Source organism: Ips typographus, linkage group LG11 (assembly GCF_016097725.1).
Source record: "Ips typographus isolate SLU linkage group LG11, UJ_Ityp_2.0, whole genome shotgun sequence".
Classification (NCBI taxonomy): Eukaryota; Metazoa; Arthropoda; class Insecta; order Coleoptera; family Curculionidae; genus Ips; species Ips typographus.
Window position 1 is genome coordinate 6,884,569 of NC_138432.1, and position 24,796 is coordinate 6,909,364.

Below are 24,796 nucleotides of genomic sequence, written 5' to 3' on the forward strand. Positions count from 1 at the left end.
TTGATTGAAGCTGTCACTGTCAGTCATAAGTCCATAAAAATTTCTGAGTTTTTTAACATTTTTAAGTATAAAATATCGCATATTTTTCGATTTTATTGCATAAAAATCGTGTATTGTTACAGGATAATCTTATGTCGCAACGTACTTTCTCGCCCGTTCCGTGACAGCGAGTTGTGCGGGACAAAATGTTTTCGGGTCACCTCCCCACATAATGTAAGCTCTTCAGCAGCCAGCCCTGTCCTAATTAAAGACAACCTTCTGGTGGGACCGACTGCACAACACAAAACGGTGAACCAGATGACTCAACCTTATTAGATCAGTCAAAATATTGCAAAACAACACCCAAGTCGAGGAAGACTTTCACCTAGTTTGTGGTTGAGTAAAGCCAGGCATTCAATACAGTTTGTAGAATAACTAGAATAACATTTTGTACAATGTTTCTGTGAAGTTTTTGATCGCGATGGCGACTAATAGACGGGACGTGCTTAAGATATCTATGGATCCTTTACCTAGTAACAATGACCCTTTAAGGGAATTGTTTGAAGCCTGCAAAGTGGGTGATATTGCCAGAGTCAGGAAACTGGTTACTCCTACCTCTGTCAATGCTAGGGATACTGCAGGAAGAAAGTCTACACCATTGCATTTTGCTGCTGGTATGTGTTTAGTTTTTTTGCACCAATCTGGGAATAAATAAATACACTTGACAAAGTTAAAAATACTCAGATGATTTAAATTTCAATTATTTGGTTGTAAAGCATAAGCTGTCTAATTTGTATTAAATGTTAATGTACCCCTCTGAATAAGACTGAAACTTAGCATTATTTTATCATTTAAAAGTTTCCAATAAGCTTGACAATTTGTGTTTAAATTTTAAGCTAGTTTACAATGTGTCTGCCCTGGTCACACTGTATAATTAAGTCAGAGTCAAAATGTTTTTGGAGTTGGATTAATAATTATTATACCTGTACTATTTGACAAAAAAGTTAGAATCTGGTGAGTTGTATCGACATTCAAGGGCACCCTAATCTAAGTTTTATCTCCCTTAAATATCTGCAACCCACCATTAATCCTGTCTTTAACATTTTAATAATCAAAATAAAAAATTGGCTTGCAATTTAGGTTATGGTAGGCGAGATGTAGTAGAGTTTCTTTTGTCTGCTGGAGCTTCAATTCAAGCTAGAGATGATGGAGGATTGCATCCTCTTCATAATGCTTGTTCCTTTGGACATGCTGATGTTGTCAGGCTTTTACTGGAAGCAGGTGCAAGTCCTAATACGCGCGATAATTGGAACTACACACCTCTGCATGAAGCAGCAATTAAAGGAAAAATTGATGTTTGTATTGGTAAGTCAGCATAATTTTAATCATCATGACTATAACATTGAAAATAATAACTAAATATTATGGTTTATACAGTCTTCTGCTTGTGAATTCTTGTAATTTATAATCACATATTACAATAGCTCTCCTGCAACATGGAGCTGATGTAAATATAAGAAATACTGAAGGAAAAACTCCCTTAGAGGTGGCAGATCCAGCTACCAGACCAGTTTTGACTGGTGAATACCGAAAAGTGAGTCAAATAACTGTTAACTCACAAAAAAGTTGCTTCAATTTTGATATTGTTGCAAAGGATGAGTTACTAGAAGCTGCACGTTCAGGGGCGGAAGACCGACTTTTAGCTCTTTTGAACCCAATTAATGTAAACTGCCACGCTAGTGATGGACGTCGTTCCACTCCTCTCCATTTAGCGGCAGGTTATAATAGAAGTCGAGTGGTGCAATTACTGTTGCAAAACGGTGCTGATGTTCATGCTAAAGATAAGGGGTTAGTTGGGGTTATGGTGTGGTTCTCAAACATTTTTTTTTGTTAAAGTAGTGAGTGATTAAGAAATATTCAAGCAACCTTCCAAATAGTAAAGAGTATGGATTTTTAACACCCCCACAGTGCAGGTTATAATTAACTTTTAACCTGAAGGTTTCTCAAGGTAAAATATACAAAAACTGAACATTTCGGTTTTATTAATGATTTTGACAGGAACGTTAATACGCGATTTTGAGACTTATTATTAGTATGGTTGCTGTTTTAATTAACTAAGTCTATCTAGACTCTGTTCAGTGACTTCTGACTGCTACGTCACATTCCTTATCTCGTTTCATTAGAAGAAGATCCAATAAAAATGCTTGTTTTATAACAGGTGGTGGGATTATTTTGACATTTTTATCGGTTTCGGAAATAAACAGCGTGAGTCGTTTTAGATAGAGCTGTTATTCTGTTTCCAAAATGCTGTTAAAGTATAGTAAAAAGGAATAAATCATCCAGAAACCTCTACGGCCATTTTCAAAGAAGACCATTAAATAATACTGAACAACCTTCTAAAAAAATCCAGAAGCAACACAAGTGTTTTAAATTGTCAAAGGCCTCTAGGACTGTTTAGAATGTGCCAAAGACCTCTGAATGCTAATAAGAACTTTCTGAAAAGTTGCAGCGCCCTCTACAACTGTCTTAAACTTTTCCAGGGTTGTTTTAAATTGCTAGAGGCCTCTAGGACCTTTTTGAAAGTTCCATAGACCTCTAAATGCTATTGAGAACCTTGTTAAAAGTGCCAAACACCCCTACAAGTGTCATAAATCTTCCCAGCCTTGTTTTAAATTGCCTAAAGCCTCTAGAACCATTTTGAATTTGACTAAAGACCTCTAAATGTTACTGAGAACTTTTTGAAAAGTCCCAGAGCCTTCTACAACTGTCTTAACCTTTTCTAGAATTGTTTTAATTTGCTCAAGGCCTCTAGGAGTGTTTTGAAAAAAAAAAATTGATGAAAACCTTCTACTGCATATTTACCCACAAACGCCAACAACCGAAAATTCTTCTTCAATCAATCATTGCTTTTACAAAAATGATTGAGAACTACTACTCTACATACATATTGAATCAATCCTGTAAATGCGTTATTTTAGTGGTTTAGTTCCACTTCACAATGCTTGTTCCTATGGTCATTTTGAGGTAACTGAAATGTTAATAAAGCACGGAGCCAACGTCAATGCGAATGATTTATGGGCTTTCACACCCTTACACGAAGCGGCCTCAAAGTCGCGCGTTGAAGTGTGTTCACTACTTTTGAGTGAAGGTTTGTTTGTTTTTTGAGGTGAAGTTTCCTAGTTTTTCATTTTTATTACTGTAGGAGCCGATCCGTATCAACTAAACTGCCATTCAAAATCTTCCATTGATGTAGCTCCTACTAGGGAGTTGCAGGAACGGTTAGCGTGTAAGTTTGCTGTACTATTGCGTTATTGAACTTTGTTTTCAATATAATTGAAATTACAGATGAATATAAAGGGCATTTACTATTAGAAGCCGCTCGACAGGCAGATAGTACCAAACTTAAGAAATATCTTTCAGCTGATTTGGTTGGTTTTAAACATCCTTATACAGGTGACACTGCAGCGCATGCTGTTTGCGGATCTTTATACCCCAAAAGAAAACAAGTAGGTTTTCTAATATCTATAGCCAGTAAGTGAGTACTTAACCTACTTCTTTAAGGTGTTAGATCTGTTAATAAGAAAAGGTGCTCCTCTGAATGAGAAAAATAAAGATTTTCTTACACCATTGCATATAGCTGCTGATAATTCTCATTATGATCTCATGGATGTGTTGTTACGAAATGGTGCCAAGGTGTGTTTAAGTTAAACTCCCTTTTTATACATTATTTCAATTTGATTGCCACGCTAGGTAAATGCATTAGATGGGCTGGGACAAACAGCCCTCCACAGATGCGCCAGAGATGACAATCTTCAAGCTTGTAGGATTTTGTTGTCCTACAATGTGGACAGTCAAATAATTTCTTTACAAGGTTACACTGCCAATCAAGTGGCTTCAGAAAATGTACTTAAAATTCTACAGGGTGAGAGTTTGATTTGTCGTGCGTTTAAACGTGACTGGTTGCTGATTTGGGGTTTTTTTAGATCCTCCGGCAGTTCCTGCCGATGTCGAAAGACAATTGCTAGAGTACGCTAAATCTGGAGATCTCGACCAAGTTCAAAGGTATTTGGGATCATATCCGCATATTGTTAATTGCAGGTAAGATTGTCAAATTGAAACTTGCGCGTCCACATCACAGTTTACCTAATGAAAAATTGATAACATTATTTTAATTTTGTTAGAGATTTGGACGGTAGACATTCTACTCCGTTACACTTTGCCTCGGGTTATAACAGGGTACAAGTTGTGGAATATTTGTTGCAACAAGGTGCTGACGTTCACGCTAAAGATAAAGGGTACAACAATCACAATTTCTGTACATTGGATAACTTTGTACATGTTATATTTACAGTGGTTTAGTTCCTCTTCATAACGCTTGCTCGTACGGTCATTACGAGGTTACCGAGCTTCTAGTTAAACACGGTGCTAGCGTAAACGTAGCAGACTTATGGAAATTTACCCCTTTACATGAGGCAGCTGTTAAGGGAAAGTATGAAATTGTTAAACTGTTGCTTAAGGTAGGTTTTAAAAAAAATGTTGGAGTGGTGATGTATGAGAAATGTCGTACAGCACGGTGCTGATCCAACGAAAAAGAACCGAGACGGTGCTACCCCTCTCGATTTGGCAAGAGAAGGTGATCAAGATGTGGCCGATCTTTTACGAGGCAACGCAGCCTTGTTGGATGCTGCCAAAATAGGCAATTTACAAAGAGTTAAAAAAGTGCTTACTCCTGACAATATTAACTGTCGGGATCTTCAAGGGAGAAACTCGACACCCCTTCATTTGGCCGGTAAATTACGCCAAAAAAGCCAAATTTGGTGAAATTATCCAATTATACTTTCTAGCTGGTTATAATAACGTGGAAGTAGCTGAATATTTGCTCGAAAATGGAGCTGACGTGAACGCTCAAGATAAAGGTGGATTAATTCCGTTGCACAATGCATCCAGTTATGGACACTTAGACATTGCCGCTTTACTGATTAAGTTTAATACTGTGGTGAATGCTACTGATAAGTGGGGTTTTACGCCTTTACATGAAGCGGCTCAGAAAGGCAGAAGTCAGTTATGTGCTCTCTTGGTAAGTTTGAAATTAATCATAGGTTATATCCCGAGACGTTCAAGTTTTATCAGGTAAACTGTGCATAGGTGATTTTTTGCAAAATTTTGCTTGGAAAATGATTGAGACTCAATAATTCGACGATAAAATCTTGAGACCGCAGGTCGAAGGATTTTTTTCCAAAGAATTATTTAGTCGAAACCATTTGCCTAAAAGAAAAATTTTGCAAAAAACCTACCAATGCACATTTTACGTGATAAAACGTGAACGCCGAGGAGTATATGTCAAGATTATTTCCTGAAAACACACATTTTAGTTTATTAACAAGAAAACCCCTTAGTTAGAACACAAATACTAAACTAAACGTGATGAAATTAATGATAATATTGAACTCACCTCAGCAGACGACAGATTTTCGTTCAGCCATGTATATTTTTGTTTACATTTCAGATTGACAATCAGACGTCATAATATTTTAATTTATGTAATTTTTTAATGGAAACTACGTTATAGTGATTTATTAATTGTTAATATTGAAGAAAATAGCTTAAATTTTATATGTGTCTAAATCCCGTTTCGTTTAATATCAAATGTTCTTCAAAAAAACGTATTCGAATAAGGTAGGACGTGTTTATTCGGGGGCAATACCACAAGAGCTCAGATTTAGCCGGATAATTTTTGTGCTTGTCTTAGAACACTTTCTTTTTGGGGTAACTGCACGAGACCTGTTAGTGATTTTGCCAAACAGGTCGAGTTTTGTACCATAAAGAAAGTATGAGAAGACAAGCGGAAAAATTATCCTGTTAAAAATCTGAGCTCGAATGGTATTTGATAAGACAATTCCATGAATATAATCAATAACTACTGCCATGTACTGGCAGAAATACATTTTTCTGGTTCTTTTGATTTTCTGCAGTAGAACTCTATCCGAAGCGAGCCATAACCAAAACAATACGAACAAAGTCAAAATTGACAGTGCCAGCAAAAATCTCAAGGTGAGACATTGCAACAATAGAAGTGTAGTGAAAATCCGTGGAAACGATGAAATCAACAGCAAAATTTATCCGATTTTTTTATCCGCCAGCAAACTCTCTTCCTTCCTTATTAGCCGATAGCAAACCGTGTTTTGATGACGTATATATGGCATTTTTTGTACATGAGTGGAATTGTCGCTGTCATTCTGGTGAAAATGCACTGCTCATATGGGACATTTAACACATGAGGGAAATATTCAGTGTAAAATTTTAGCAACTAGGGATTTATTCAGTATATAACGGCTCTCATTGGTCGAACTAGAAAGGTTCATTGAATTTTATTGGCTGCTAGTACAATGAGGGAAATAATCAAACATATCAATTAAATTTTCTGTTTGTTTTGTATTTAGTTGGCACATGGTGCTGATCCTTTCCTTAAAAACCAAGAAGGACAATCACCTTTTGATTTAGCATCTGCCGATGACGTACGTTGTCTTCTACAAGATGTTATGGCATCTCAACAAGGTACTAAAGGGTAATTTGACAAGCAATCAGGTTTTGACAATTGACCAATTGCAGCAGTGCCAACCACCACATCCAGACCACCCTCCATCGCTTTACCATCTCATACTCCGAGCCCGTCAATTTCTGCCAATGCAACCGCTGCTGAAACTGTGGTAATGCCTTCTGGTGCCTCTGTCCAATTAATGGTACCGGTTGCGCCACCTATTGGTAGCAGAGCTAGTGTTTCAATGGGAGTGGCTGAAGGTACATAACAAACAGTTTAATACATCAACTGACCATAAATGTTTGTAGGAGCTGCAGCTTTGGATGCTTCTCCAGAAGATCCTAGTGAGATTCAGTCAGTAAGCAAATTCTTGCAATCATTAAACTTGGAACACTTGCTGGACGTGTTCGAAAGAGAGCAAATCACTTTGGATATCCTGGCCGAAATGGGTCACGAAGACTTAAAACAAATCGGTGTATCTGCCTACGGATTTAGGCACAAACTGATTAAAGGTATGGAGCGACTGGTGGCGAATTGCGGAGGTTTATCCACACCGTCCAACCCTGGCACTTTACTCGTTGACCTCCTGACCGACGATAAAGAATTTATCACCGTTGAGGAAGAAATGCAGAACAGTATACGAGAGCATCGGGATAACGGACATGCTGGGGGTGTTTTTACTCGATATAACATTATTAGAGTAAGCAGTAAAAACCATCAAATAGGTAATTTATACGGTGAGGTTAATGTTTCAGATACAAAAGGTGCAAAACCGAAAACTATGGGAAAGGTATACACATAGGAGGCATGAAGTTGAAGAGGAAAACAGTAATCAAGCAAACGAACGAATGTTGTTTCATGGTTCTCCTTTCATTAACGCTATTGTTCAGAAAGGTTTCGATGAACGGCATGCTTATATTGGTGGTAAGTTTCTGATTTTTTTTATAGATATTAATAATTAATTTCCCTATTACTACTGTTATAAATTAAGATAGTTAATATTATTATCTCTCTCTCTGGTCCACATCCCTTAGAAGGGATTAGTGGCTATGATGCTCCTGTAGCAGTATTTATGGTATTTTGCCACCCCGTTTTATTCTGGGCCATGTTTACAGTTTGATGATTGCCTTGGCCGATTAGATCTTTCGTTTGGTCTACCCATCTCTTGGGTGACCTTCCACGCGGACGCTTTCCCTCTACTTTTCCTTCGATTATTAGTAGTTGCAGTAAATCTGTTCTTCTTGCAGTGTGGCCGATGCATGTTCGGTTATTTTTTTTCACCAGATTTAATTGAGTATTTAATTCTTGAAGAACAGACTCATTTGTACACCACATTTCGAATACCTCTATCCGCCTGGTATCGCTTTTCTTCATTGTCCAGGTTTCTGCTCCAGAAGTGGCAATCGGGAAAACAAGTGAATTCAACAATCTTAATTTGGTGTTTTTAATGATGGCAACAAACACACTTGTATTCACTTGAACACTTATGTTTAATATTATTATAATTACTACAAAAAGGTTCAGTTCAACTACTGTTCAAAGGTTCAGCTTTCGTTTTGAAATTTTTTGTAAGCTTCTAGACTAGTTGAAGAGTGTTTCGAAGTTTTTAGACTGTTTCAGAGCATTTGGGAGGTTTTAGGACAGTTTAAAGGGCATACTGAAGGTTCGGGACTGCTTTAAGGGCATTTGGAAATCTTAGACGGTTCTAGATAGCCTTTAAACTGCTCTAGAATCATACAGAAGCTTTTAAACTGTTTTGAAAGCTTCTGGACTAATTGAAGGACATTTGGAAGCTTTTAGACTGTTCCAAAAACCTTTCTAAGCTTCTATGTTGCTTTAGGAGCATTTGAAAGCTTCTAGACACTGTTTCGAAAACTTCCGAATTTTTTTTAGACTACTTCAGGAGCATTTAGAAGGTTTTAGGACAGTTTAAAGAGCATACTGAAGGTTGTGGACTGCTTTAGAGTCATTTGGAAATCTTAGACTTTTTAGAAATTGTTGAAAGCCTTTAAACTGCTCTAGAATCATACAGAAGCTTTTAGACTGTTTTGAATGGCATTTTCAAGTTTCTTTAGTGTTTTGGAAAGTTTTGAAATCTTTTTAGACTACTTTAGAAGCATTTTAAAGTTTTTTTGGTCAACTTAAAGAACATAACAAAGGTTCTTGACTGCTTTAGAGACATTTGCATCTTAATGGTTCAATCATTACCATCTTAGAAGGTTCTAGAAATTTTTTGAAGCTTTTAAACTCATCTGGAAGGATGCAGAAATACTGATTATTTTAGACTGTTTTATTGAAATCTTTTGAGACCTTCTAGACTAGTTGAAAAGCATTTGGAAGCTTTTAGACTATTTTGTAAACTATTGGAAGGTTTTCGACTGCTTTAGAAGCATTTTGGAGTTTCTGTAGTGGTTTGGAAACTTTAAAAAACTACTTCAGGAGCATTTGGAAAGTTTTGGGACAGTTTAAAGAGCATATTGAAGGGATTGGAAAGCTTTCAAAACGGACGCTTTTAGATTGTTTTAATATTGAGGTCTTGACTACTAAGGACATTTGGAAGTTTTTAGACTGTTGACTACTCTAGAAGCATTTTGAATTTCTTTGCGAACTACTTTGACCATTAATAGCAAATGTGCTTACTGGACACCCTGTATAACTAAACTTTTTAAACCACCGGGAAAAACGTTCAAGCTAGCAATCATAAAATATCAGATAATGTTGAAAACTAATCTAAGATATGAGTGAATTTCAATATGACGTCACAATGTCATTTCTCCTGGGAATTAATCCATACTTATCTTTAACATTGTTCGAATGTTGGGGTATGTGATCCATAATTATTATCCAATAATATTAAAGGAATGTTTGGCGCTGGAATATACTTCGCAGAACACTCCTCCAAAAGCAACCAGTACGTATACGGTATTGGCGGCGGTACTGGATGTCCAACTCACAAAGACCGTAGTTGTTATACATGTCACAGGTTAGGAACCTTTCTAACATTGAAACAAAACCAGCACTAACTTTATTAATTACGCAGAAACTTGCTATTGTGCCGAGTTACTTTAGGAAAGTCGTTTTTGCAATTTTCTGCTATGAAAATGGCTCACGCGCCGCCTGGTCATCATTCTGTTGCTGGGAGACCGTCAGCTGGGGGCTTAATATTTCCAGGTGCGTAGCAATTAACTGGTAAACATTTTTAAATAAGTGATTTTACTGCAGAATACGTAGTGTACCGAGGTGAGCAAGCCTACCCCGAGTATTTCATTACCTATCAAATAGTGAAACCTGAAGAAAATTTGAGTGGAGCTGAGTCGGACGTTAGGTGATTTGAAGTAATTATTTTTGGTGTAAATAAATTCAAAATTGATTAATTAGGATATTTTTAAGTTTCAGGAACAGTTGATAATGCAGACTCTCAAATCTTACAAGGACTTTTTTTGCGGTCTAATAAGCTTCGCAACTAAATGTCTAGTTCCAGTTAGGAAGAAGTGTAATTGCGAAGGGCAAAAAAGTAGCCCATAATTTTTCGACTGGTGCTCCCTATGTTTACTATTCATTCCTAAAAATTAACGTCCAGCCATTTGCTGCCAAATGTCGGACGTTACTTTTTAAAAATTTCTCGAGTGTTTATAAAAAAACATGTGTTCATTGTATTTCTAGCCTTAATCCAAGATGACAGCTACTATATAAAATGTACGTACTAAAAGGGTCTTAGAACTAAATTGTAGATGTTTGACCGCCCTGTATTTTATAAAAATCTCCACAGGATAACCCTCCTCCTAGACTGTATCCCCTTGTTGTAATCATTGTGATGACAAATTACTACTTAAGTATTTATGTTAAACAACGTTAATGCGACTCAAAGATCGCAGGAAATGTGATATTTTACAACTTCGTTTTTAAGGTGTTTCGTCGTAAACGGTGTGCGGTTTTTCGATTTAATTGCATTTTAATAAAATACCTATTTATGTATGCAGTTGTTTCATTTGAAAATCGACGATCTGGCAGCTTCGAGGTGAATAACAATAACGCAAAACTGTTAAATGCAAACAAATATATTTAAACAACTAGTCACTTAATACAGAAAATATTTACAACTTAAGGACTTATACAATAGTAGTACATAGAAATTATTTGAATAAAAAAAACAGTCACGCGTAAATCCTTGTGAAAATATAGAAAATGAAATAAGAGTCAAATCCAACAATTGCAAATTCTAGATTAATAGAAAAGCCCTCAAAACTCATCATTAAGCAGTATAATGATCACGTTTTCACCTTAAATTTATCACAAAAGCACTTTGATGGATAAGTCCCCCCGTAATCTATGATTTTTTTTTGGCAAAAACTCAGTAGTTTTCAGTTCGGCAAGAACGATGCCTCAGGAATTTTAGAATACTGTTTTAGTACAGGCTAAATGTGAGTGAAAGCCATTTATACAGAGTGCGCATGGTGAAACAAAAATAAGACGGCTAAGTGGTGGGCTGGATACACTCTGTATACTATTTAGTAGTATTATCTGGGTCAACTTTCAAACTAACTAGGGTGCATTTTGTTTGTTACCAAACAAATATACATTTAACGTTGAGGCATAAAAATGTCTTAAGCAAGGTTTTACACTAAAAGTTTTAATTCAAAGAAATTGGAAACATTTATTTTATCAAATTTTATGCCTCAAATAAATTCATAAACTTCTTGCAGCATAAAGTGATTTGATTTTACACTAATCAAACTTTTATGTCAAAGCTGTCAATGAAAACAGTTTGTCCAACTAAACCAAGTGAATTTAGTGTTTATGGTGGTAATAATTACAGATTATTCTTACTTGTTTTTCTGGTATTTTTATTTTGAAATTTTATAATCATCCTGAGTACTGTTTATGTATTGAATTCTGCAGCTCTCATTCTCACTATTTTGAGAACAAATTTGACATAAAATTTTGTTTAAGCAGCTTCATAAACACACATCAAAGCGCGGTGTCAAACTGCTTTAAAGTACAATGGTTCCAACATTATTGAGCTTTGATTTTTTTTACGTATAAATAAACTAGAAACAGTGCTTTTTCTAAATCTAAATGCAGCCACGTTTACACTTCCACACCACTTACACGAATAAAAACACGCTTCAAGTCTCATTTTGTTATCTTTAATACATGTAAAAACATGTTATCAAACCCAACAAATTAAACTTATATGCTTCTCTGGTAAATTGATAATTTTACTAGCGGGTGAACTAAGAACTTTTTTACATTGTAAGCTTTTATAGATATACCTATTTTAAATTTTACAAAATCTAAAAACAGCACTTAAAGGCGAGAAACCTACGAACTTGGTAGGTTTAACTGATATTTGAACAGTAACCCAACAATTACACACCATTCTGCTAATAATATACGTATAAATAAAACATAAATTAACGATACATTCTGCCTAATATGCCATCAATTGTTAATATATCAACAAAACGACCACTCAGTTTATATACAAGATACTTCCATCATTTCATACAAAAATTGTGGATGATAAGATGAATTTAATTGAAAATTACTGTAGAAGCAAAAAGCTTCGGTTTTGTATGACGAGTAAGACGAGGAAAGATACAGCATCATCCGTTTTCGAGTTATTTAAATAAAAATAACTGTGTTTAAACCCTTTTTGTGGGACATACACTATCTAATTTAAGAAAATGTTTTCGATTTAGTTTTTTCCATAAACATTATATTGCTAGGTTATGCCAGGTGTGCATTATGAAAAAGAAATTAAGTATTCAGGTTTTTGGTGAAATATTTGTTAGTTTTAGGACACGTTTTGTTCTTTGGTGCTACTCTGCTGCTTTTAAATCTAAACAGAATTTTAAGACAAAAGAAAAATATCCTATTAACGTATATCGATTAATTCACAACTTTTAATAACAAAGAAAATTTGAAAACACTACCAATTTGTAGATATTCTGCAAAAAATCATAGGAATAGTCTAATTTACGCTTGAAGAGATGCAGCAAACAATATAACTGTTGTCACTATATTCTTATGTTGTTGAACCTTAATCATATTGCATCATAAGACATTACCTCCCTAATTAAAGGACTCTGACTACGTTTATATCGTACGGTGTTAATCCGATCGACAAAGCGGATTGAATTAAAGATTATTCAATCGAGTATTTATCGTGTTTTACTTACATTTGATAATTTTGGATTATTGTATGCCTTCGAAAGATCCGTAAGGATCGAAAAAAGATCACTATTCAAGCAGAAAGAAATGACAACATATTCGTAATTGTTATCTATCAGCAGTGTCACAAATGTTGTTTTGCATTAACGAAAACAAAACTCAAAAAGTTTGGTAATTTGAATTTGAGATTAATAGTACAGTAAAAAAGAGTTCAAGTAAAAAATGCCAACCGTCCGTCAAATTAACCGTTTCAATCGGATAGAACATTTCAGTCCTGTTATTATTTAGGATTGACTAGCCAATCCGCGTCGTTTATATCGAGGATTTTATAACCGTTTACATGATCGGATTGAATAAGCGTTCAATTTGTTCGATATAAACGTAGTCACTGATTACACCTACAATGTTAAGCTCAATAAAGCTCTTGAGCTGAGTTTGTAGGTGAAATTTGATTATGTTACCACTAGACTGCAAACATATCTATTTTACCACCTCAAAATTGCCCCACGGCAAAATTTTAGGGCCGTAAAAGCAAACAGTTTGAAAGAGCTTCCATTTTACGAATATACAAAATAGAATAGTACACAGGGCTGCCCGCGCCTTGTTACGCTATATTTTCTGCGGGTATTTACATTATTCAGCAACTCCATCAGTGTTATATTTTTTGGTAGCTGGATTCCAAACATGAAAATAATACTTTCAAATCGTCTTTACCGCGGATTTAATTTTGTTAATGTTTTTTTAAGGAAATCTTCACTTGAACTACTCTGGGGGTATATTGTCATGATACTTCTATCCAAACTTAATCTCGTACAACCCACCCACACTATTAACAATATTGGTTTTCATTTAATTCAAATTATTCTATAAAAACTTAAAAAAAAAAACAAACTCACCAACTAATGCAATTATTGATTTTGCTTCGTTACTATATCGCTGCGTAAGGTTTTGGAAGGAAAACAAGTAGTGGAACTACTCACGTCAGCTTCCAACGGCATATTAAATGAACATTTTAGAGATCTACAGAACAAATTAATCGAAACAGATCAATTGTTTTTTTTTTTTCGTTATAATATACGCAGTCCCCTATTCAGTCATCCGTTCAGGATGCAGATCAATTTGAATCACTTTTTTAATCTTACAGTACAGCTAGTTGCACAACCGGTTTAGTCCATGTGTTATTCGCTCCATGGGGCTGTAAGAATACTTTTAATTAATTGATTATTCATCTCAAAGAGTAATATTTAATAGTATATTATTCTTCTCCCCGTGGGATTAATAAAAAAACGAGGATAATACTATAATTTGTCCACGACCACTGTCCATTACCACTAAAACCAAGTGAAGAAAAACGTAATTTTTTAAACAAAAACAGTAAAATCACTTTTGAAAATCGATAAACTGGTTGGAACGTTTTCTAAACTATTAATACTTACACGATAGTGGTGAATGATTTATTGGTCACGAGATCTATATTTTACAATTTTTACACTCACTGTTAGGAGGAGGAGCGAATGAAGAAGCCTGACATACACAAGCAAAAGTTACCAAAAAAATTCCCCAGATTTTATTAATGGATTTGAGTGACATTGGCAAGTTTGTTGATGTTTAGGTTAGATAAATAAAGTTTTAATGAAAGTTTAACTAACATAAACATAAAAATTTAATGCTAAACTTGAATTTTCATTCATTCATTACCTGCTTCACTTATCCGGGGCTTCATTTAATATCTGTTTGTACATATTCACTTTAAATTGCTTTTCTTCAGGATACAAAGGACCTAATTCCAATTGCCTTCGCATTTTTGGTGAGGAATTTTTACATTGGGGCACCGGTTCTTGGCGTAGTTGAATAGATTATGCAGAATGGATATTTAAGTGATGCGGTTTTGAAAATAACTATCAGACGAGTTTAAACAGACTCAAAAACAACTTGATACAACAAGAAACTTTAAGATGCGAAACAGATTGACAGTGATTAACCTGAAAATTAGCCAAGCCAGTGTTTTTTTACATAACCTATTGTGTAAATCATACTGCCAACTGGCCAATCACATTTGATCACAATTGCCAACCTAATTCACAATCACTCCTCCTAGTTCTTAAATAGACTATAATGTGACCATGTCTTTACAGTGTTACCAGCTCAAAAATTGCATTCCCAAAATAACAAGACGTGTATTTTAAAATTTAAACTTTTACCACTGTCAAAATTTCATTTAGAATCTTTTCACAGCCTAAATACCTTTTTTATAGTCACGTGACTGTTTTTGATTAGTGCCACTTCACCTTTACAATGTTGCCATCTCTAAAATTGCATTTTTAGTCACAAGTGTATTATAAACGTATATTTCACTGTTTTAGCTATTACCACTGTCAAAGTTAGTTCTAGCGAATTTTCACAGTTAAAACTACATTTTTATGGCCACGTGACTGTTTTTAACTGTAACTGTGTCACTGTGCCTGAAAATTATCATTTTTTGGTCAAGTACTGTTTAAATCAAACATTTTTGTAACTTAAACTACCTTTTTTTTGGTCACTTGATTGTTTTTGACTATTGTCACTTTGCCTTTACAATTTTGCCAGCTTTAATAACCTAAAACCGCCATTGGTGTTGTATTTTTATATTGTGTGAATTTTGTATAATATTGACGGTCATTTAAACACAAATTTTTCATAAATTTAGTATTTTTCTATATGTCGACAGACAAACACAATAATTAGTTATTAAGTGCACCAAAATAAATAACAGCTATTAACTGTAAATACTCTTATAAATATCAGAGAATTCTCAAGATTTTAAAAGCAGTTTTCAATCACAACATTAACAGCAAATTGTGCTAACTGGCAACAATGCAGACAATTCGTTAATCCGTTGGTCGTGGACAAATAAATAAATCCATGATCCTATAGTTGCATTTTTACATTTAGTGCAATTTTGGAAAAAAATTTAACATCAAGAAAAAGGTTCAAATGTAACCAACTTACTTGTACTGTAGTAGATTTTACTTGAGTTCTATTTTGACTATCACAAAAAAGATTAAAAAACTTACGTGAAGAAGGTGTTCCACAGGCAGCACTAGACATGGACGCGTTAGAAACATTGCTAACGCTGCTCCCAGCTGGCTCGGTAATTGAGTTCAAAAAGTCCCAAATTAGAATCGTGTCGTCGTGCGAACTGCTAACAATTTGGAATTCGTCGAACTGCAGTCGAAAAACGCGACCGCTGTGCTCCTGCTCATAAAACGAAAAAGACGCCACGTTAAACAAACATAACTAAACTGCCCTGATAACACTTACGACTAAAGTGCGCAAACATAGAGAATTAGTCGAAGCCCTGGGATCCAGTGCTGCCAAAAGATCCCAAACCTTGATTTTGCCATCGTACGCTCCGCTCACGATTCGTTTACTATCGAATCTAATACACCTAACCAACTCTTCGTGGCCCTCTAAAACTCTCAAACAAGCACCACATTCAATATCCCACAACCGGATAGTATTGTCTGAACTACCACTAACGACCAACCGATCTCTATACTGCAAACAGGCGATGCCTCTTTTATGTCCGTTTAAAGTGCGCACAAATTCGCAAGTGGACGTGCTCCACACCTAAAAAATTACGTTTTTTTCACTGAAACTCAACTTTATAACAGAAAAAAACCTTAATAGTGCGATCTCCACTTGCCGAAACAATGTATTTTTCATCGAAATCCACTACATTGACCGCAGCTCGATGGCCTACTAGCACACGACGCAAGTTTATTTCATTAGGGGAGACCATGTCCCATACCGCTATTGAACGGTCCTAAAATTCCCAATTGATCTAAGTAAAAGTGTTGGAGAAGTAATAGGAAACTAGGATAGGCACAATTACTTTGGACGTATAAAAATAATAGACACTTTAAGTGGCAGCAAAACCTTATACGTAATACGTTATTTCACCACCTGCACAACGGATAAAGGCTTTAAGGTTTCATGTCATTTTTCTAACAAAACATGGTACAATCCGATTTCAAATTGCGTTTTAGATTTACTAAATGGTATGGGAAAAACCCATGTGAAGACCCCAAAAGATGGGAGAGTCATAGAGCTCTTTTCTTACTGTTCTCGCGGAGTGAGTTTACCCGTGCGTCACAAAGGCTACGTCATTTATCATCATATGAATCAAATCAAGTTTTCGTCAACAAACCTGTTGTGTTCATATTATAGAAAAGGGCGTGTCTAAAGCTTCGTCACGTTTAAAATTTTGCATGTATTGTCAGTCAGAAAGTAGAGATCTTTGGCTGCAAATTTGCACTAAAACAACCTTATATCAAAGCAAATCAAAAATATCTTGACTGAAATAACATTTTTTATTTATGAGAAGTTTCCGTTTGGATCATAGAATTCCGTCTAAATTTGAAACCTAATTTATTTACCAAAATTCGCCGAGATGTATCACCAATATGTAGTATTTCTTTAACTTTAAGCTCTTGATTTAGGTTCTGGATGGTTACATGTTTCTCTAAAATAAATACAACAAATTAAAAATTCAATAAGACATTCTGAGTGATGCTGTAGTATCTCATATCTCATTTTCAGGTTGCAATCCACTTATTTTATTTTAAACCCGCTGGAAAACATTTTAGACGCTCATTTTATTTTTTCTTTGACTTTATTATTAATATGTTTGAAGAAATTTTTATGAAAAATCTATAATGCAACCCAAAAATCTCAGTCTCTGGAAACAATAAAATGTTAATAGATGTTGCTACAAAAGTAGATATATTTTACTATTATTAACATACTATCGTTGTACATATCATATAATGTATTTGGAACATCCATTTTAATGCTTTCAGATAAATCAGTGGTCTTGGCCCGTCGATAACATCTCGATTTACGTTTTCTAAGTGAGGAAATCATAAGATTACTTGCTTGCTTTTTGCGAATCGAATAAACAGTTATGCGGGAAAATTTCAAAGCAGCTGCAACCTTCTAGTATCAAAAAAAATACATCAGTCAGAATATGTAAGGTCTTAAAATTTCTTATTTTCTTCCTGAACAGATGATAAAGCTTTTAAAGATCCTCCATTGGTTTTTTTCAATTCAAAATATTCACAAAGGTTAAGATTTAACTGCTGGGCTTGTCTATGGAGAATTTTTCCAGGCATTTTCTAAAAAAATACTGTAATAGTAATTCCGAATTTACGAAAAACCAAATGGCTAAATAAAAACCATAATAGACACTACCACTTTTTTTTCAAAACAGGTTAGTAATTGTGCCAATTTTGGTTAGATCGTGACAGCCGACATAAAAAAAATAAAAATATTAATAATAATATTATGAAAGTACTTACAGAATGTTAAAAGCGTAGAAACAATAGCTCTTAAAAGAACTGTGGTGGTGTGGTAAATAGAAAACTTGAACAATAGACAAGGATGAAGTCAATAATGCATGTCTACTTCTAAATCACAGGGGGATGACGCACGGGTAAACTCAGTCCGCAAGAACAGTATTTACTATACTATTTTTGTTATACAAGTGCATAAGCAGCAAATCATCCAAGTCATCTTCATCTTCCGAGTCGGAATCGAAAATGGCAATTTCAAAAATGTCATCCAAAACAAGAACGTATAGGGTATAGTACACCGTATTGAGTATTACGGATTACGTCTTCCTGCCACTTAAAGTGTCTAATATTTCACTTTGTGGCCAGTAGGAAATTTATTAATACCAGCTTTTACGCGGACGACGAATTGGGAACAATAAATTGACGAATTTATTCATGAAGAAAGTTCATGGACGAATTTTACTAGTGTAAAACAAAATTCGTTGTGAATAAAAGTTTTAAAAATTTCAAAACAAAAAACTGTCAAATTACACTATCTTGACATCACATTCGGCCTGATCATTAAGATAATACAGCAGAAATTCAAAGGGCATACCTTTCAAAACATAATGTGATTCAAACATAACGAAATATTCATGTTAATTTAAAAGTTAACAACAATTGATGATTATCTTTGCTTTTAACACTCCCAACAGGCCTGTGAAATTAATCTTAATCTCCCATCAGAAGATTAGATATAATGTATGTTTTAATTATGACAAAGTAATTAAATTCAATAACTTCACAGGATAAATCATGAAAAATAAGGAAATAAATAAACATTAGGCTCCTCTTACCTTCGAACAAGTCACCATCATCCCATTATTAAACCGCAAATGCAGAACCGCTTCGCAATGATGAATCAACGAGTGGACCATTTCCCCAGTGTGTACGTTCCATACTCTAACTGTACTGTCGCTACTACCGCTTATGATCACTTTGTCGTCGTACTGAAGGCAAAGTACTGACCCTGTGTGTCCAATAAGCACCTTAAAAATCACTAGTTAGTAATCAAGTTTTTAGTACAGCTTAATAATAACAACCTTAGTACACTGCAAAGTGCTTCTATCCCAAATTTTAATTGTGTTGTCTCTCAATCCAGAAACGATTTTCTGGTCGTCGTATTGCAGACAATAAACGCCTTTACTATTTTCCGATCTGCAGTTGATTCGTTGCAAAATGTGTTTGCCGCTCCTCCAGTTGATTTCGATACTGTCAATATCTCGAATTATTCTAGGGTACAATGCCCTATAGAAACTGTGGGGTCTATGGTATTCTCCGGGACGTGGTTTAAATAAGTACTGTATCCTGCAATAAGCATTTTATTTATGTGCTTGAGACTGAAAATCTAAAACACCGGCTTATATGGACATTTAGACGCCCGTTACAAGTAATTAAACTTATTAATTGTTGTTCTTTCGCGAGTCTAACATTAGCATCTGTGACACTTACCAGCCTCTGCGTTCGGCTAAACCACGCCAAAGTGGGACAGTCCGTACTTTTCGTTCTATCAGTTTTTTCCATAACATTCCTTCGGATATCACACGAAACCATTCTTTACATACTAGTTCTGCGTTTCTTAAGCTATCAGCATCCAGGTAGGATAAAATATTTTCTGCTATATGGTCTAAACCTTTCTCTAAAACAGATAAAAACAATGACACATGAATTTCAGGAGAAAGTATAAAGATAAGTGTGATTGTAAAATTATTTTTAAGTTTGCATAATTTGATCTTATCTAAACAAGACGCTATTTTAATATTAAATTTAAAATCAATGGTAAGCACTACTTTTTACTATCCCAGATACAGGATATTTCAGGAGGAGAAGTCATAGTATCTAAATTTAATTCTATGCAAAAAAGTTCATATAAACATAAGTCCGATGACTTCATCTAAAAATATATTTGAAACTCCTTCTTTGTAAGTTGCATGGTGCTGAAGTTAAAAAGTTTAGACTGAACATTCAAAGTTAAGCTTTTAATGATGGCCAAAATAAAAGTTTAGTAAATAATCTCCACTTAATTTTGTATTGTTTTACAATTACTGTATGACTGTAAGTTAAATACACCAGAAATGATGTCATAACAGGGTAAAATACCACAAAATCAACCTTGATCTAAGAAGCAAACCGATTTTAATAGCTAGTCATATTTTCTATACAAATCCAAAGTTGTTAAGATAAACTGAAAACCCTACTTACTTGGCAATGAAGATATAAAGTCTCTCTGCAGCATTGGCTTCAAAAAGGAATTTAAGTGCGCGTGCTGATAATGACACATTTTTGACAGCAAGTTTTCTACAAACTCGACTTGGTCCCTCTCGGTCCATTTTTCAAAGTATTTCAGACAAGCCTCGCGTTCTGTATTGAAATTGGCCGAGGTGGCTGTGTCTTTTTTTCTGGCGGTGTCGTATGGTACAATTGTGGTCACAGGGTACTAAAAATAAAAATACTTCATTTCAGATGGAACAGTTAATTTATTGATGATGATAAAGTAATCCAATCAATGCGCACACCTTGTTCATGAACACTCAGGGTCAGGGCTGGTATTTTATGTTTCATCTCATAGTTTTAATGATCCAATTACTTACTCAATACTTAATGTCAATACCAAGGTCGGTGGAGAATTAAAGAAATTAATATTCTGGCCTTTGGCTAAATATCGGATAACGTATTATGTGTGCAATATAAAAGAGTACCCAAATCTGGTTTTGCAGCTATTAGCTAGAGCTAGAGAGAAAATTCAAACTTCTGCCAGTCAAGTGAACTGGCAAATTTAATTTCTAGTATCAATCAACTCTATTAAACTATTTTACTGTTCTGTGTTTATCTAACACCTGCACTAATTTTATATTATGACTCAAGATTACTAACTACTGCACTTGAGATTCATTGGGTGATATTGATATAAAATCAATATAAAAAGTAAATAATTATAGGAAACAACACCAGATCCCTACTTAGAACTAGGAGCATAAAATAAAATTTCAAGAAAAAAGAAAGTGTCTTCTACATTACTTATTTATGCTACTGTATTAATCGATAGTATAGGTAGACTTTCTCCTGGTGGTTAAGGATAAACCAAAGCAGTTGCATCAAAAACCAGCGTTGTCTTTGAGCAAAACGAATAAATACAGATTTATATGCAGACGTTTTGTCTGAACTGACCTCAGTGCAACTTTTCACCCGAGAATATAGGTTAAGCGCTTTGGGTAACCAAGTACAAACTTGATTAAGAGTTGTCGAGCGGTACTACCAGCTGCAGTCAATGGCATTAAAATATGTCTTCTTCATTCTGACTGCTTATCGGCTTTCGAGGAAAGTGGGTGACTCAAACGGTTCAATAACCAAAGGGGATTCAAATAAACAGGTCGGTTGGACCATTACAAACGGCGATTAGTGGTGAGCAGCTTGAAAAGGGCTCTGTACGTTTTGTAGGTCATAAACGAACCTGCCCAAATGGGCGTGAATCATAAACAGCGTCGACGATCTTTACACGGTAAAAGACGAGCTTAGAAACCAGCTCTGGTACCTGCAACCTGTTCTAACAGGGTCATCAGACGATTTTGCTACAGTTGTTAAATTACCCATTATAAGCCCTTCTTTTACATTTTATCAACATTCATTAGAAGACAAAGTCACCACCTACATAATTAGGCCACTAAAACCTTGTATAATGAGGAAATCGTAATGGTTTAGTAATTCTTGATTCCTTCATGCTATTATTGGGTAATTCATTTTTTAGGCTTGTTCTTCTACGTCATTAGTGCACCTCTTTCTATTGGCCTCTAGATAGGAAGTTGGCATTTACCAGACCAGGCTGGCATATCACGATATATCTCCTTATCTATTTATAGATAAGACATCCACAAGTTTGATAGGAAATTCCAGGATATTCAGTATTTTACTTAATAATCCCTAATAATCACTTCTGGTGGTAAAGTCTGCAATAAAATTTGCAATAAACTATGGTCATAAAACCTTAAGAAAAACATTGATGGAAGCTGAACTATATCCATTTTGATTTGAATTTTAATAAGGTAATTTACAATCAGTATTCTCTCAAGATAGAGCAATTGAAACAAATGACCCCTCTCAAGGAAATTAATTATTTATTGTATTTCTTGGAGATTAATGTTTCACTTATCTATAATAAGTGGAGTGAAAGTTAAGACTGGCATATTTTAGTTGTTGGTGCTGATTTCTGTTTTAAAAATTATAGCACTTTCTTTATTAGTGCTGATAATTGCCACTGTGTACAAAATTATGAAAGTTGTCTCATTTGAAAGTTCAATGCAGCATCAGTTGCTGATTAGATAAAATTATCACCCCACAAAAAATTCAGACATTTCATTGGTAAACCTGATAAGAACTTCACCACCACTTAAAAAGATGGAAAACAGTAAATTGATAACCTCGAAGACAAAACAACTAGAAATAGTTTGATATTAAAATATACTTTTACAGTCTACAAATGTGTATTTTCTATGTAAGTGTAAATATCAGCATTAAAAGCAAAGCCAACTTATACAAACAGTGTGACCATCTATAGAGTTGACCATGGAGCTATTAAGAATAGTGTATAAAACCCTATAAAAATTACAACTAAATAAAGATATCAAGAAAAAAAATCTCAAATAATTACAATGTCCTCCAATATTGTTGGGATAATTTATTAGAACAAAACGGACCAATTATAGGCGACGTCATTACTAATGAACCTGAAATGATAATTTAATTAAGTCTTACTCTGCTGCATTGACCTTTTTCTGTCTAGTGCTGCATTAATTTGCAGACCATAAAGTGGTTATAATTGCTGTTTTAAAAACCAGGAAGTTGTTCTTAACAGCAACTATAAAAAGCATTTCCAACCCCAATTTCCATTCATCAGGTGCATGAAATCCCTTGCAATAAATTTACACTTGAACGCTTTGCAAACAATACTTTCCCTTTTAATTAGTAATATAATAAATCCATGAAACAAATAAAACAATGTCCAGGTCATTTAGTAACTGAGTAATTATTTTAAGTTTCTAATTTGAAACACACAAATGAACCTAAGTATCACCATTTTGTCTCATTAAAGATATGAGTCATTTAAGTACGGTGCAATGGCCTCTTTGTTGATATGTGCTATAATAAAGTTCATTTAGTATACACCCAATAAGGTTCCATTTTTACTTTTTCAATATGTGCTACAAAACTCTTGGTCATCCCATAAATTTCCTCCTCTTACTAAATTTCTTAGTGATTAAAACTGAAAGCACAAAAACTGGATTAGGTGATATTTTCAGCAATTTAATTGTCATGTTTTGGCCAGTAGTCTTAACAAATTAAGGTTTCATTAGGACAAATCGATTGATTTTTCAGTAGTAGAATAATCTTAGATAAGTATAGTACTTGTAGCTCACAGAGTCTGTTTCTGAAGTTCTGTGTTTCTGAGGAGTTTCCTGGACTTTTGCTAATAAAAAATGTGAAATATTCTACCTTTCCAAGCTGTAGTACTGAGACACATCAAACTTACCAATAAAAGTACTTCTTGCCTTTTTAAAAATTCCACCTATACTTACCTCTAAGTAATACTTTGGTAATAATATATAATTCTTAAAGTTTTTTAAGATTCTCATTGACTTTGTCTATACCACACCACAAATACTACAAGTAGGATTTTTAACCATTCTGCAATCTTAAATCACAATTATTCTAAAAGTAATCAAGCATAAACCTGAATGCTAGATATGAGAAAGTACTCAAATGCAGAATGAGTCACAAAATTCACATACAGTACTCCTTTGCAAACTAAGGAAGGACAAAAGATTATGTAGGTACGAAATAGTTTGAATTAGGCAAGAAACAGTATTGCTCAAGAACTGAAACTTCACTAACTAAAAAGGTCAGTACTGAATTGTTTTGTTAACAAAGAATCACAGTTTATTATTAGAATTGTGCTGGTAAAAACTGAAATACAGTTATAGGACATACCTAAAGGTGTGCTACTTTGAGATGTGTGTGCAGATGTGAATAGATAAGTACAAAACACATCTGTAATTGTCTTGCTCTTGATTTAGCTATAGATATGGAAGTTTATTTCAGTTTTCAAGTGTATTGCAACAGTTTTTCTGTGAAAATGTGAAAAATTAGGTTTTTATTTTTGTATAGGGACTAGAAGCAAGCAAGGCTGAGGTTGACAGATAGCTGACAGATAACTTTTACAAAAAACTTGCCCACGTAAATGCATGCTTAAATTAACTTCCTGAAGCTAAACACAAATCGATTTCCTTGTAAAATGACTCTACAACTATTTGGAAACGTGTTTCTTAACCATCCAGACAGACAATGGAAATAGTATCAAATTTACCTGTGTGTTGTTTCCACTAACGTCTTCGATCTTATCCGTGTCCATTCTGATCATTTTTAGATATCTATTGAGCTAACTAGATGTTAAATTAAACTAGAACAATGTCTTCTTCTCCCGCACATAAAATTATCACTTCCACATCACTTTTTTACCAAGAAAAACCACAATAAATTACACAATTTTGGGGAGAAATTAAAACGAACACTCTACTCCAAAAGTGCTAACGAGAAGAATGACAAGGACAAGACAAGACAGGAACTAGGCAGGGTTCTCCTGATTGTTATCAGCGTGTTGTCCTAAAATCGTGCCAGTTTTGTACTGGTGGGAGATGTACTAATTGAACTCTACTGCTTCTTTGATGTGCCTAGTTGTACA

General features: G+C 34.6%; 3 protein-coding genes across 5 annotated transcripts in view; 1 reads left to right on the plus strand and 2 right to left on the minus strand.

The window, feature by feature from the left end:
- Positions 1–303, minus strand: part of LOC145735364 (cytochrome b-c1 complex subunit 8-like) — a 205,652-nt gene extending 205,349 nt beyond the window's left edge. Inside the window, exon 1 of the mRNA XM_081989236.1 lies at positions 291–303. The gene's annotated coding sequence lies outside the window, so the exon portion shown is untranslated. The remainder of the gene's footprint in view (positions 1–290) is intronic.
- Tnks (tankyrase) lies at positions 10–10,492 on the plus strand. Of its 2 annotated transcripts, none has more exons than XM_081989184.1 (22): positions 10–653; positions 1,120–1,344; positions 1,464–1,573; positions 1,634–1,827; positions 2,958–3,127; positions 3,182–3,265; positions 3,325–3,485; positions 3,541–3,672; positions 3,730–3,901; positions 3,963–4,077; positions 4,161–4,274; positions 4,331–4,496; positions 4,549–4,768; positions 4,824–5,056; positions 6,420–6,534; positions 6,589–6,777; positions 6,826–7,217; positions 7,273–7,441; positions 9,377–9,500; positions 9,558–9,688; positions 9,740–9,852; positions 9,908–10,492. In XM_081989184.1, exons 1-21 carry the CDS (start codon positions 461–463, stop codon positions 9,844–9,846), a joined length of 3,516 nt encoding a protein of 1,171 aa, XP_081845310.1. In that variant the 5' UTR covers positions 10–460; the 3' UTR covers positions 9,847–9,852; positions 9,908–10,492. The 2 variants fall into 2 exon arrangements, with proteins under 2 accessions (XP_081845310.1, XP_081845312.1); XM_081989186.1 differs by having other exon boundaries at positions 6,592–6,777.
- A 67-nt stretch (positions 10,493–10,559) lies between these two features.
- Positions 10,560–24,661, minus strand: slmb (beta-transducin repeat containing E3 ubiquitin protein ligase slmb). Of its 2 annotated transcripts, none has more exons than XM_081989200.1 (9): positions 24,422–24,661; positions 20,266–20,500; positions 19,516–19,702; positions 19,107–19,371; positions 18,861–19,052; positions 16,353–16,496; positions 15,992–16,300; positions 15,745–15,928; positions 10,560–13,886 (listed from the first exon to the last, which is right to left on the minus strand). In XM_081989200.1, exons 1-9 carry the CDS (start codon positions 24,473–24,475, stop codon positions 13,870–13,872), a joined length of 1,587 nt encoding a protein of 528 aa, XP_081845326.1. In that variant the 5' UTR covers positions 24,476–24,661; the 3' UTR covers positions 10,560–13,869. The 2 variants fall into 2 exon arrangements, with proteins under 2 accessions (XP_081845326.1, XP_081845327.1); XM_081989201.1 differs by having other exon boundaries at positions 15,745–15,925; positions 24,422–24,660.
- Positions 24,662–24,796: the final 135 nt, after the last annotated feature.